We start from the raw sequence: 16,120 nt of genomic DNA, 5'->3' as shown, positions 1-16,120 counted from the left end.
TGGATTAGCTTTCTCAAGATAACATACCAGCAATCATTTGAAAACACAAGTTTATCTGATATGAAAGCTTCCATGGGTAGATCTGCTCTATTGTAACGTTTTAAAACGTACATATTGTTTTATTAGCTGAATTTTATATTTTCAGGTATTTTCTTACACTGCTGACAAAGAAATTCGAACCGATGACTTGTGCTTGGATGTTTCTAGACTCAATGGACCTGTAATCATGTTAAAATGCCACCATATGAGAGGAAATCAGTTATGGGAATATGATGCTGAGGTATAGTATTTTCCTTAATTTACTTATTATTTGATGCTTGAGCTCAGTTATTTATTTCAACATTCGACATTTAAATCTTAAGCTGGTTTTTAACTACATTGGCAGAATTAGATTTTAAGCATGCAGGTTCATATCTGGTAACATTAGGATGGCATATCATATAAACAGGTTTTGCCAAATTGGTCCATTAATATAAAATATGAATGAGGATGATAAATTCAGTTTTGTATATGATAACTTGTTATCTCCATGTACATGCCAAACATAAATTAGGCAAGGGGTAAGCTAAGGCTATCTGAGAGGTTTGTATGAAGATGTGTATACAGGATAATATTGACAATATGTTTATATTTTCAAATTTTAAATTTTATGCCACCAATCACTGACATTTATGTTCCTCAACTGGAAGGAACAATATCTGACAAGATTAACAAGATTTCTTTACTGTTTACAATTATAAATATTTCACAGAATTCAGTAAACTAATTAGTCACCTAAAAAGCTGAGTAGCCTCTTCTCAATATAGCACACCTTTCTGACAGAGGAGAGGGAGAGAAAACAACAAAATTGCTGTTGGAAATTTATCTCCAGACAGTGTGTAAAAACCAGATCAGCCATCAGATGGAGCTAATAAAAAAGAAATATTTTCCTTTGCATAAAGAAGCTTACTCTCGAAAACAGCTTCATTTCTTTCAGTTTTCTTTTATGATTAACAAAATGAATTGGTCGTCTGTGTTACATTTCCCACATTATTAAGTGGTAGGTGATTTATTTAAGAGGAAAACTAAAGTTCATTCTGCTTAAGATAAATGCTACTATAGAGGTAAATGGGTTTCACAGATGCAGTATTCCATGGAAGCCTAAAATTTTCTACAAGAATAACATTTTAAAAACCAATCTACAGAGTTTTGGCATTGTTGATATTTTAACAAGACCTTTTAAAAACCTTTTTGAATGTCATTTTAATATTTACATGATTCTGTAGTTTCTTAAGTTGAATATTAGAAAAACTTACTGAATTCTCATAGGATTTGAAACTGGTTATGTAGGGTTAATTTGGGGTCTAAAACTTATACAATGTTACCAGGATCTTAGGACACAAAATCATCTTCTGGGCCATAATTGAGGACAAACACTGAGAATTCTTCCTATGTTGTACCAATATGTTCTGTTAAGATGCTATTGCCTTCGCTATATCTTACTCACCTTGTCTGACCACCAATCTTTTTTTCTCTTCAACTATTATTTATTGGTGCCATCCTTGGTATTAAGCCTACAGAAAACAGTGCCTTTGCAAAATACATGTAGGTAAATACTTCATCAGTACTCTATCTCTTCTATGAGGAAAAATGCAGTAAAATGTACAGATACAGTAGAAATCCTATAAGTGATACTTATTTTTAAATAAAACTTGTTGTTGTTACTGTTTAGTTTCTACCAGGGACCTGGGACTCTACTGAGCTTATGCTAAAAATAAGAAAATCTAGAATATATTTATTAAGAAAGGGGAATGATCATATACATTTTTATAAAATGAAGCAGTGTGGAATTTTAGAATACCACTTGTAATCTTTAAACTTTTCCATAACTCTTGAGTGAACAATATCATAACTCAAATTCTTTCATTTCTCAAATAACTACTGTCAGTAATTACGTGTATATTTTTGTTTACATTTTCTGTCAGCTAGTAGCAATGCTATTGAATACTAAGGAATTTTAAGTAAAAAGTAAAAAAATAGATAGCTTCACCTAAGATAAATAAATGATTTCTATAAATTTACTCTTTTGGATGACTAGTAGTTATCTGTTGTAGTATTTCAGAGCACTATAACATTTTGTGTCATGTTTACTTTGACTTTGGAACACACACACAGAAAAGCTTATAAAATGCCATAAATATTGAGAAATTTTTATTTTAAATACTTTGATCATCTGAATTATATAGCTTAACTAAATTCTCATATATGTTTATGTTTTCAAAATTAACTAGTGATGTTTACATTATCTAATGACACCACTTGGCTAAATTAAAAAATGAATGGATCATAGTCTAGTAAATGACATGAGGATAGAGCAATTGTCGGAATAATACATTGCCTTTCTGGAAATTTCAGCTTTGAAATGTGATTATATTTTTGAGAAGGTTGTTAAAAAGGATTTTTTTAAACGAAATTGAAATATAACATATATTACTATGCTTTTAAGTTTTACATTTAGGGTTTCTTTAGGTCACAGAAGAGTTCCACCCCTTGCTACCCACAGGGTGATTCCAGGAGTAGTAGCATCAACTGGGAACTTGTTAGAAATGCAGGATCCGAGCCCATACTAAACACACTGAATCCAAATCTGTATTTTAACAAAATCTCCGATCATTCATATACACATTTACATTTGAAAAGGACGGGGTCAAATATCTATGTATGTTCCATAGTCTTTTTATACACTGATTGAAGAATATGACAAATTTAGGAAAAGGCATGGATACAATTTGGAAAATGGCAAGGCCTCCAGAGGGGAGCGAAGAGAGGGAAAGGGAGCAAAAGGATAAGAGGTGTTGAGATGAGAAGGAGGAATAATTGCTCAGTGGTTCTATTCTTCTCATATTCCAACCTGTGGAAAGTAAATGCATGCTGCTTACTACTTTAACTCAATTCTTTATCTTTTGCTAGCAAGGACAAAAGTTTTCTTTGAAAAATCTCTGAGGTGGTGCAGGTTCAAGGCAGAATAAAAATTGTCGGAGTTCACAGAATTACAGAACTGAAATGTACCTTGCAGTTCTCTCCTTTAAGCCTTTATCAGGAGGAAACTAAAGCACAAATATTACACTGCTAGCAGCAGATCTAGAATTCAGGTCCTAATAAAGTATTCCAAGCAAGCTAGCTATCAGTATAATTGTGAATCTCACCATGTGAACAGCAGAAATATTCCGTCACCTTATCTCCCATAGTCCTTTCTATCTTAGAAAAGAAAGTCATAAATAGGAGCAGGATTGTTGGAATATCCAGAGAAAAATGGAAACAGTGTCATGAAGCCTCAAAACCTAGAATCTATCCAGCTACTTTGGTTTTGTTTACTTCTTAGGCGAGTGGGGGAAAAGAGAAGGAATAAAGTTCATTACATATTTATCTGTTTTCTCGTGCAATTCTTACAATAGTCATAAGACAGATATTCTATTTTTCACATTAGTAAAATGAAGCATAGGGTAAATGCCTCATTTAAGTTTGCACAGCCAGATTCTTACAGTAAATCCAGCAATTTTTCTACTACACTACATTGCCTCTCAATGTTATCGAAAAACTAGAAATAATTTGATTCTTTCAATGGTTATGATATAATAAGCGTAATATACAGTATTTCAAATGGAATAACTAAATGCTATCAGTTATTTGTTATACCAAATTTTATTGACATAAAATTTCTCATTTTTTTAATAGTGGGAAAGATGTTCTACAATAAATATAGTCTATTTAGCTAAATAAGCAGTCATAAAACTACTTTGTCATTTTGCTCTAATTGCTTACAAACTTCAGCTATACATACTCATAATTGCTTATCCTTGTAATTGAATGGAACTAAGCACATGTTAGTGATAAATGCACTTCTTTGGTCAACTTTGATTTCAAATGTAGTTTCTCACACCCCTAACTAAATAGTTCTTAAATAACCATGAATTTAGTTCACTGTCATCTTATGTATGGCCTAACCTGTTTGAATTGAGGGCATCCTGGGCATCATTAGCAAAATTGTAGGATACCTATGTGGTCTAGAAGCTTAAATAAATTGCACAAACCCTTCTATGCCATGAAATGCCTATTGCCAGGATTAAATGAAAAGAAAAAAATTCATCTCACTGAAACATTTTAAGAACTATTTTTATAATGTTCTGTCATCCATTCATTCTGTTTTATTCAGGTGTTCTGATGTTTGAACATTACAATTGTGTTCCAATCAATTTAGAATATTTTCCTATGATATGTGCACATAATTACATTTCTTTTTGAATAACTAGGCAGCTACATACAGTGTGAGAATCTAATTTTAGATCAGAACACTTACGTTCAACAAACACTATGCAACAAAGAAAAAAAGGGAGAAAAATATGATGCTAAAAATAACTCTTATTTTTCATGTGACTGAGCAAGTGGACTTAGAAAATACTTGTTGTGAATTCTATATATATCTGTATCAAATAATTTCCAGAGTCACAATATAATGAATGCTTTTCCATAGGTAAAATGTGTTAGATTAATATTTAGACTTGACTTACACTACCATCTTTTATTTACCTTTATTAGAGAGCAGGTAAATGGGATTATAATTTCAAGGTAAGTGATCTTTAAGTGCTTTAAGATCTTTAACCATTCCCCTGTGTAGCATTCCTAAGAAAAACAATGGCTTAATTTACCTTTTGAAGGCTGTGTGCATTACACAGGTATCACCTTTCCATATTCCTATTGACCCATAGCTGTGATTTCTTATTAGAAGTAGTGAGTAGGAATTTCAATAGATTAGTGTCACATTTGTAGTTCCTATATGTTAAATGATTACACTTCATATTTTATAATATTTCTATTTGACTGAATGCATAGATTACCTTGTCTGGAGATCATAACTAATGTTTTGAGTAATAACTTTTTAATATTAATTTTTAATTGTTATTCTATGCTTGATTAACAGGAGAAATCCTATTATCTTTGCTATTAAATTAAATATCTATAATAGTCCAAATTTATACTTATTTTGTGTATTATTATATGTAATAACCTAATTGATTGGGTTTTATTTTAATCTTTTAGTATACCAACTTTTAAACTGAGACCTGTGCGATTGGCTCTTAAATTAACTATGCAGTCAGTTCATTAAAGTATCTATTTTTTTAATTAGTACTTTTAATGCCAAGGTATGGCCTAATTTTACAATATTAATGGCTCTTATTTTGTCACCAAAATTGTTTAGCCTGATTCCAGTTGGCTTTAAGTAGGAATTATATATTTGGAAGGGTAAATTTAGATGCTCCATGCCACATTTTATGTTAGTCAAACAAGCAAATATATATAAAGGCAGGAATCATTCATGTTTTTCTTATGTATTTTTACGTTATGATTGAAATATCGTACATCGCAGGAAATACCAAGGCTTTACATTCTAGAGGAGAACAATAAAGTAATGCCATATTATAAGCAAAACTCAATACTAGCTTAGGGTTTAGATCCTATTTTCTAGTCAATATTTTAAATAAAGCTATAGGAAAATATATTTGGCAGTAAGTTGCATGTCGGCCTGGATGTCACATTGTCTTCAAAATTGAGTTAATATAGCTGGATGCGGTGGCATGGGCCTGTAATACCAGCTACTTGGCAAGTTGAGATGGGAGGATTGCTGGAGTCCAGGAGTTTGAGGCCAACCTGGGCAATATAGTGAGACCATTTCTCTAAAACAAAACAAAAGTAGACTAATTAGGCATGTGCAATAAAAACAGATATAACTAAGGGTTGATATGCCTAATAAAGAGCATATCAACCCTTAGTTACTGTACTTTTTGAAGGGAAAATAGTATACCACATATAGAAATGTGCAAGAACTTGAATAAACAACATAGTAGAAACATAGCCAAAGAAAATGGAAAAAAGTTTTTAAAAAAATACATAAATAAAAATCATTTTATGTGTTATTGTATTCATTTCTTGTTTATCTTATCAATACGGCAAGAAATGTTTTTAGCAGCAACTTGTAATATTGGTGAAGATGCAGTGATACCCATACAGTATCCTGACATATAGCAAGCACAAGAAGTGTTAGCTGCTGCTGCTGTTATTACAAAATTACTGTTATAGATATATTTTAAAGAACTTTGCTAATATGTCTTAAAGTGTTCATGTATTTGACCTTGCAATTTCACTTCTAAGAATCATTTCCAAAGAAATAATGACAGATATAGACATTGATGTTCAGAGATATTTGCCATTATTTCTAATACATACATATCAACCCTTAGTTATATCTGTATGTATTATAAATAATGGCAAAATCTCTGAACATCAATATATTGATCAAATATCTCTGAAATACAATATATTTTTGTTATTTGCAATAGCTCCAAATTGGAAAGATACTCCCTGCAAATAAAAAGGTTAAATAGATTTTGGCAAATTCATTTTAGAGAAATAGTTTGTTTCTTAATAGTATGTTTTTAGATTATTTTAATGATAGACAAAATGCTCACAACATGAATAAAGGCATATTTGATTATATGACCTCAATTATATAAATACATAAAATTATTAGAAGATACATACAATATTAATAATTGTTATCATTTCAAACAGTATACTCAGAAAAAAATGAACTATGCTTTGTTCAAGCAAATGAAGACACTAAATAATTTTGTGTGTTTTTAAATGAAAAATAATTTTTGTCTCAATAAGGACAAGATTTGTAATTTGTCTTCTGGGCTATGGCTTTTTATAAATACCTGGAATTAAAGTTCTTTGACTATTTTTTCATGGCCATTCATTTGATAAACCCTTTCGGGAAGTATGTTACAGTCATGTTTTTAATGAAAATTCTATATTGTATTTATGCCCTGGGGTCATGTTTCCAGAGGGTAAGCAAAATCATTTTGTTTTTGTTTTATGTCATAAAAATTAATTTTTATATTACAAATGAAATTAACATCATTTACACTAATATCTTTGATGTTAAAATGGCATTTTCCAAGAAAAGTTCACTTCAAGAAGAAATATCACTGAGGGTAGAGGATGATCTAGCCTAGCAGTATTAAACAGTATGGATGGAAAAATTCATGTTTGGTTAAAAAAAGAAACAAAAATATAAACTAGTCTTCTTAAAAAAAAAATCAAGCTATATAGTTAACAATATTATTTATAGTTACAGTTTTAATATCAACTATGTAGTTAACAATTCTATGAATAAAATGTTATTTTTTCTTTCTTTACAAATTATATACTATTTTACTATAGAAGATAAATCCTTGAAAACATTAATCCAATAATTTGTGTTCATTAAGCTGCCTGAGAGAAGTAGCTTAATTTTAACAGAATGTATTGTCTGCACTGGTCTTGTACTAAGTGTTTGAATCACCAGACTTACTTAGTGTATCCCATGGGCAGGCACTGAGCTTCAAGATATAGGTGGCCATAGTCTGTGGCTTTCCTGGAGCTTATGTTCCTATGGAGGAAATAGATGGAGAGCAAGAAACGGACAGATAAATTAATTAATTGAAACTGTTTGGAAAATTAGATTAAGAGTTGATCTTTTTCTTTTTCCTCCCTTCATTACCTGCCTTTCTAATTGACATCTAACGAAGGTGGCAATGTACATGTGGAACACAACCAGGTTAGCCCTGTAAAGACACAAGTGGGAGCAATTTGAGTACCATACTGTTCAAAGTAAAGCCTTAAAGCTAAATTATCCTCCAAATTTGTCCCTAATATTATTTAATTTTAGGGTGTAAGAATGAGGAGGCCGAGGACCATAGTTGGACTAATCAACTATTTTGAATATCCACTCGCAAATAACTCATCTGGTACTAAAAAGCATTGTATTACTAGGATGAAGGCTGAGAATATAATCTTTTATATCTAAAATAACCTTTTGCCAAAAATATTTCATCATTTAATCTTAAGCCCCTCTCCATATTCTCAGTCTTATCTTCATTTACTCCTTCCTTATAGGGTTGATATTAAAGCCATCTAAAAAAATGTGACTCACAGCTCCATGGATGCAATTATTGTGACATGTGCCTTCCATCTTTATCCAGTAGAAATTGCATGCTGCCTAGGATGATTGATTTATTACCGTCTTTGTACTTGATTTCGTCATTATTCATTATTTTCTTTGTCAAACAGACCCACACTCTTCTTCATATAATCACCCAGTCTTGTCTCTCAGTGAACAAAGTAGCTGATGGCTCCCAGCATCCTACTGTGGAAACCTGTAATGATAGCACTTTGCAAAAATGGCTACTAAGAAACTATACAAGAATGGAAATTTTTAGAAATATTTTTGGGAATTCTACTGATTACATTCTCTAATGATTTTTGGAGGTTTGTGTTGCAGATTTTATTAATTTTAGTATTTTTGTTATGTTCAGTTATTGAAATCTGGAAACTCCTTTAAAATGTGGTTAAGAAAAATTTTTATGTACCTTTTCTCCATGGAGTTAACTCTCTGTCTTTTACTTCTTAGTTACTCATTAATTTGGGGACTGCATATATTAAGTTGTGTTTAGTCTATCCTTAATGAGTAGGTATGTTTTTGATTTTTTATTTTAAACACATATGTGCACAAATATACTTGATGAACTGTATTATGACATATTAACTCTCTTTGAGGCGAACTATAGCCATGTTTATATGACAACAGGTTCTGCATCATCAGATCTGAAAAAAATCAATTAAAAACTAACAGGGTCAAAAAAGGATTGTTTCTAAAACAACAAAATCATTTATTTTTGTTTCTTTTTATTCAGATACTTTGGTTAAATGCAAATATGGCATATCCTTTCTAAAGTATCTTATCATTTTAATTAAAACACTAAGCAAGCGCATTATTAAAGACTAAGATGTGATTTTTCAATACCTTTATAAAGAAAATTATTTCTAAGCATTTCTTTGTGGTTGCCTAAGTGAAATAATACTTTTTTAAGTTGTATCTTTTATCTCTCACTTGTATGATTTGTGACTATCTTTTCAGTAAGCAATAAAATGAATCATTATTAAAGTCAACTGATAGGGAATTCTTCTAAAGAGTGCAAATAAGAACATGTCCTACCTTTTTAGTTTTAAGGGGTTTATTATCCAAAAAATAAAGGATTTTACTTTGACCCTTACCTTACAATGAGAACACAGGAAGATTGGGGCATTTTTCTGGTTCAGATGAACCACTTAAATATTGTTAGTGGAGGAAACAATTGAGCTCAGAAGTCTTGTAACAAGGCTGGGAATGAAATTATGGAGAGGGGACAACACATGGGGTGCTATTTTAATTAGAACTATATTCCAGTCAAAGACATTCCAAATGTAAGAGTTGGTAAAGCTGGAAAAGTCTAGGTCTTTTGCACAAAGAGAACCTATGTACAAAACAATTTATGTGTATTATCTTAGTTGCTTTCAAAGCAATCAAACCTGATATATGCAGTGCCAAAAAAGGAGGTTTAGGTTTAACTAAATATTTATTCTCACAAGTCTACTATAGAGTGCTAGAGCAGAGACCACAGAGTGCTTCTCTCCATAGGAGAAATTGTGGCAGTTCCCTTAGCAGTTCTTATAGCCTTCTCCACAGGTGACAGTCTGTTGCAAGGAGATGAGATCCACATCAGGCAAATGTCAAAACCATCCTGGCTTACTGGCCTCACAGAAGATGATCTCTCCTTGTAACAACTGCATAGGTCTAGCTTCCAGGAACCAAATAAAACATACAGAATTAGAAGTCTGCACTTAGAAAAGCCCAAAGTTTGCTTTTCTGTTAGTATATATATGCAATTTATCAGTTGCAGATGCAGTTTATCAATCAGAATTCATTTTTACCATAAACAATGTAGGCTAGAAACGTAGTTAACATTTTTACCCCTTCGAGGTTGCCAGGGGATTACAGTGAGATAGTTGACTGAAGGTCAAATGTTTTTAAAAAAAGGTAAAAAGGATATTTGTAAGCATGTTTAAGTATTTTCTGACAAAGAATATGATTCCTCAGAATAATTCAAAGCATACCTGAGTGTTCACAGCTAGTAAATAAAGGACAGGAATTTACCTGAGCCTAAAAGGTCTGGTTTTCTACTGCACTACATTATAAAGAAGTGTTTAGTTGTTTCTTTGTCTCTGCAGCAGTGGGTTTTCACTACTAGTGAATTCCTTCAAACAAATCATGTATTGTTTAGAAAGAACAATAAAAACTATTGTTTTTAAAATTATTATTTGTGCAGTTGACAACATCTATTCACATGATCCTTAAAGAAAAATCTCAAGTCTGTGCTATATTTTGAACTAAGGTAACTGATAATTGATCAAAGCGTTCAGCTACTATGATACGTGATCGACTGCAATAAGATACTTACAGTGCTTTCTGGGGTAGCTTAATGGGCAATAACATATTTGATATATGAAAAATTGTACTTTTTAAAAAAAGGGATCTAATAGAAGTATGCAATGGTAAGTTATATTTTTGAAAGAGAATACATACGCGAAGGACCACAGGTACGTAACAAAAATTAAACCATTTTGTTGATTTTTAACTAGAACTGTTTAGAAAAAATATATATTGTTTTTGTTATGTATCTTTATTTTTTCAAGCTGGCTACTGGGTGAATTTCTGGCATCATAAGTGTAAATCAGCCATCTTCTTGCCTATCTTTGGCCATTTATTCCTTTCTTTGTTTTTTAGTGTAAATAACTTAATTCCATGTTTTAAAAGAGCAGCAACAAAGGTCTCAATCTTGAAATCTCCTTTGCATCTAATTGCCTTGCTCTTTTAATTTCCTGCTTGCTGTTTCTTAGGCCTCCTCCACCACAAACCTATTCTCCCTTCCATCGTTTCTTAAAACGGTGCAGGCCACGATGTTTTCAGTCCTAATCTAAACAAATTACAATTGTCTGGCTGCTATTTCTCTACCATTTTTATTGCCCACCCCTTATGTTTACTTTCATCCCATTTTCAATGTAGTATCAAGAGCCAAAAAAAAAAAAAAAAAACATTTTGTTTACCTTTAATTTTGGTAATTTGCAAAAAAAAAAGTAGAGTGCTATTTTCAAGATATATTTGCAAATCATCTCTCATACATTCAAATACTTCGCTTCTGGTTGGAGAGGTTTTCATATGATATGGTCCTAGGTATTGCCCATGAAATAGCAGAAATATATATAATTAGTATGTATAAATCATGTTGATTTAAAATGTATATCTGAAAAGTCCAAAAATGTGAATTCCAATGTACGTAAAGATGCCAAAGAAAAGATATATAATGACTGGTTAATATACAATTATTGGAATTTATGAAGAAACCAAAATATAAATATAATGTTTAAAAATATATGATCATCATGCCCCTGTTTTTATTTGTTATATTTTTAAGACTCTTAAAAATACAGACCAAACTATTGTAAAGATTTTATCAAGTAAGACAGATTAATTTTTGCTCTGATAATCACTTTCTACAATGAATGTCTTACAGTCACAGATACTATAGCTTGTTTAGTATTTTGAAATGGGAACATCTCTAGCAGTTTTGTTCATTTGGGTCACAGCTGTGCCATCTATTTGCATGTTTACCAAATGGTTACTGAATAACACATGCCTAAGAAAACTAAGCTTTTACAAAAGCTTGTTAATATTTGCAGTCCTCAACTGAACTCAGAGCTCACAAATGGGCTTTTTGCAAAGGAGCCTGAATTCTTGGCAACGCTTGATAAATGTCAGCCAGTTTCTTTAACCATCTGCAAATAAAGGTATATTAGACAATGATGACTTCATAACAAAGTTGTATAATAATTAATCCAGGGACACCTGTGCACAGTTCCTTTTACAAACCTATCACAGCGTATTATACTAAAAAAATCATAAAGGATTTTTTAGAGAACAGATTTCATCTGATGTGCTAGTGAAGCTAAAGATGAAATAAGCTGCACTGATTATTGGTTATCTTTTACAGAGACTCACGTTGCGACATGTTAACAGTAACCAATGTCTCGATGAACCTTCTGAAGAAGACAAAATGGTGCCTACAATGCAGGACTGTAGTGGAAGCAGATCCCAACAGTGGCTGCTAAGGAACATGACCTTGGGCACATGAAGACCATGTCCTCCAAGCCATGAAAGTGTCTACACTTTTGTTTTTCCATTATTTCAATTGAGGGAAAATATTGACTTTGCTGAATTGAAAGTTTTAAAAATCCTTTTAGTATTCTAAAACACAATTGTTTCTAATTCGTTTCTAGAAATGTTTGCTTATTTCCCTACTAAAATTTGTATCTGATCAAAGCACATAAAAATATAAATAATAGCAAACTATTATTAAACAACAGAACAACTTGTAAAACAAACTGCTTTAAGAAAAATCTTTATTGCACTCATGTCATAGGGTCAATTGGAGGTTATTTTAATTTTGGTTGTCATGGTGATTGAAAGAGATCATGTAAATGCCTTATAAAATCATCTTCATTATGAAATATTATCAGTTGCTTTATAAACTCACCCTTTTTACTGATCCTTCATGGAAACATGTTTGAATTCTATGTCTACAACAGGGCCACATATTAAATTATTTCTGAATGGTGAATTCATCCTACAAAATGTTCCAAGTTTTGGACAAAGAAAAACATTACATTGGATATTAAATTCATAGAGCCTTTACATAAGCATCACATTTAAACCAATGTGAATCCAAAAAAGAGAAGGAAATGTTTAAATTCAATTTAAAGTACATAAAAAAAAGAAATCCGTGAAGCACTGAGGGGAACAAGACGAGTCTAATCCACAGCGCTTCAATCATTGTGAGAGAACTCAAAGTGGGTTGCAATTATTCCTAACACAAGCTGAAGCTAAACAATCTTGCTTCCAGAGTTTATGTTGGAAACTCAATTCTTAACCAAAATCTTGGTCTCCACAAACTCTACCATCCCTTTTCTCTTTACTCCATAGACAGTGGCATGCCACTGATGCTGTACAGAATTGTAGGTGAAAGGGAGAATTTTAGACTTAATTTTTAACTCTATTGCACGTAAAGATTTTAGTTAGGTCACCACCGTCATTTTCATTTTCTATGTTAAAGAATACCTTTCAGTGCTATGCTCCAATATCTAAAAATTTTATCACCAGGGGAATAAACTCAACACACATTCATTAAACTTTTATTGTAATTAAACTGCTATATATTGTTTGCCATATATTATGGCCCGAGGAGCATAGTTATAATTAGGCTAGATTCACATTTTCTTTTCTCATCTTAAAACCCTTTATGTTCAAAATACATTAACAGAGGCCATGAAAAGGAAAAAAAAATCGGAATTTTGCTAATAAGTTTTTGTATTTGACAGCATTTAAAATGCTCATAGAGTTACCCTATATATGTATGTTATTCATTATAAATGCACTCAGCAGCTAAGAGAAATTCGAGAGGAAAAATGGAAGAAGTGTTTTCTGGAGCAGAAGATTCCACTTCTTTGGTCCTCATCTTTACTTAAAAAGCTCTTATAGAAAGAATTAATCATTCTGACTGCATACAAACTCTCTATGTCTGTGACTTGCACATACACTGCTTTATAATGAAAATGAGGACGCTTTCTGATCGTCAGTAAAATCTTAAATGATTTTTGCAACTGGTATTCCTTCCTCTTTTGACTTTTTATTGGTACAACTCTAGGGAAGAATCTGCAACCTGGAGCATTTCAGGTTTGCTCTTTAAGTATAGACACCCCTCACCATGAGCTCTCTGGGAATCCGTGACTTTCCTAAAATTGTAAGCAAAATGTTGAATATCAGGGCATTTTTTTCTGAGGTGGGAGTATGTCACTCACAGCAAACTTGGAAAGAAGGCTATGACTCACAAGAGGCAGTGAACCATTGCCTTAAATTATTAGCAGCCTCTCAAGTCCATTGAGGCCTCATGTAAAATTCCCATCTTTCATTTTTACACTCCTCTTCTCCCCTCAATTCCTTTTCTCCTGACTAAGGTAAAAAGACCCTGCACAGCATTATTACTTAAGTTGAAAAAGCTTCAACTCTCAAGGACTCATGTATACCATATGTTCCACTTATTGATTTGTCAGTCAAAATGCATGTTATGTAGAAAATGGTCAATGGCAAATTTTTATAAATACAGCTACCCCATCAAAGCTGAACTTAAAACATTTTAGCAGCATTTTAAATATGTGAAAGTTCGTTATGGTCATGGTGAGAAAACTAAAACTACATGAGTTTCATGCTAGAAAAGAATTTTTAAAGAATCTTCAGATGGCTTGAACGCATGCCATTATAGTATCTAACAAAAAGTGGCATAAAATATAAAACACCCAACACTAGAAAGCAATGACTAACATATAATTCGTTTTCAAAAATGTTTATTGTCTTTAGTACAAAAAGTTAAAACCATGACTGGATTCATAATGCATTTGTCTTATAGATCCCTTATTTATGGAGCTAGACTGACATATTTCAAACCAATCTCTTCTGTGATCTTCTCCATCTCAGTTAATGCAACTTCAGCCTTCCAGATGCTCAGGTCAAAAACTGAAAGTTGCTTTTGACTCCTCTATTTCTGTTTCAACTTTCATCTAATCCAACAGCAAATTCCCTTGATGCTACCTTTGAAATATAACTAGAAAAGAATGACTTGCCGCCACATCCACTAGGTGTCACTACCTCTAACCTTTTTCATCGCAATATGCTTATTATTTAGTTCCCTAATTTCCTAGCCCTTGTCTTGAACAATCTTTTCTCAATACACCAGCCATAGTGATTCTGTTAACCATGAATTTGATTGTGTCATTTCCCTGCTCACAATCTTCCAATGACTTCTCCCTCCAGTGGCCTTCAAGGTCCTTCATGAGTGTTACCCCTCTACACATCCACACCACTCACCACACATACATAAACATGCACACACACACAGATACAATTCCACATTTTTCTAACGCCATCTCTTATCTCTTATTATTCTGCCTCTTACTTACCCCACTATGGCTCCCAAGAAAGTTCCCACTTGAGTGTTTTGTTCCCTCTGCCCCAGAGAGCTCCCCTTAGTGGTCTCAGTTAGAACATTATCTTATCAGTAAGACAAACCCTTCTCCCATCTGCCCTCCCTATCCCCTGTACCTGACAATCTAAAAGTTTGCTTCTTTATTTCTGTCTACACTTCCCCCTCCCCAGCCCCAAACATGCCCATCACATGCCCTAGAAGGTAAGTCCCATGAAGGCAGGGGCTTTGTCAGTTTTGTTCATTTGGTATTTCTGGCATATGTATTCTTTAAATATTTCTTGAATTAATGAACTGAAAAATGTGTGTTAAAGTTGCTAAGTGTTACTGTATCATACTTTTTTTGTATTTTAAAATTTAAAATAAAGGCTAATATATTTAGACAGGATTTCCAATAACTTTGTCTTCAAGTTATAATTTTCTTCGTAATATTCTTCACATTAAACTGTGGACTATATATTTTCTGGATAAAATATCCTGCCTTATGGAAATGAAATATGATATTTTATTAAAATGCTGCTATATTATATAAGTTGCTTCATTAAGCTAAAAATAGTTTTAATTTTTATTTTTTGTGTCCAATGGCCACTTGAAGGTATAAGATTTTGATTTTTAAAGAAGAGATATCATTGTCTTAAAAAGTATGTATTTTCTTGATTTCATAAGAACTATTACTAAATTTATCTTCTAAGTGCAGTCAATGGAATAAACACAATTACAGAGATTTTTAAAGGAGTTTACATATGACGTTGTCTTAGTTTCTCTGTTTATAGATAATAAGACTGAAACCCAGATACGTGATATAACTTTTCTAAAGATCATATATCTATAAGTTGTGTTGCCTGGACCCCTTATTGTTAATGTAAACTAATACTGTCACTCAAAAAATTACAGAAATGGAACAATAATGAGAAAAATATCTTCATTAGACATGTTATGGGGCCAGGCACGGTGGCTTACACCTGTAATCCCAGCACTTTGGGAGGCTGAGGTGGGCGGATCACTTGAGTTCAGAAGTTGGAGACCAGCCTGGCCAACATGACGAAACTCTGTCTCTACTAAAAATACAAAAATTAGCTGGATGTGGTGGCACACGCCTGTAATCCCAACTACTAAGGAGGCTGATGTGGAGA

General features: G+C 32.4%; 1 protein-coding gene across 1 annotated transcript in view; it reads left to right on the top strand.

The window, feature by feature from the left end:
• The window catches only part of GALNT13 (polypeptide N-acetylgalactosaminyltransferase 13), a 605,545-nt gene extending 590,031 nt beyond the window's left edge, over window positions 1–15,514 (top strand). The window contains exons 12-13 of the mRNA XM_030917104.1: window positions 146–280; window positions 11,946–15,514. Coding sequence (XP_030772964.1) covers window positions 146–280; window positions 11,946–12,086 — 276 coding nt within the window. The 3' untranslated portion in view covers window positions 12,087–15,514. The remainder of the gene's footprint in view (window positions 1–145; window positions 281–11,945) is intronic.
• Window positions 15,515–16,120: the final 606 nt, after the last annotated feature.

The sequence above is a fragment of the Rhinopithecus roxellana genome, chromosome 14 (genome assembly GCF_007565055.1).
Source record: "Rhinopithecus roxellana isolate Shanxi Qingling chromosome 14, ASM756505v1, whole genome shotgun sequence".
Lineage (NCBI taxonomy): Eukaryota > Metazoa > Chordata > Mammalia > Primates > Cercopithecidae > Rhinopithecus > Rhinopithecus roxellana.
Note: the sequence above shows the minus strand (reverse complement) of the source record. Positions and strands in the feature narration are given on the sequence as shown.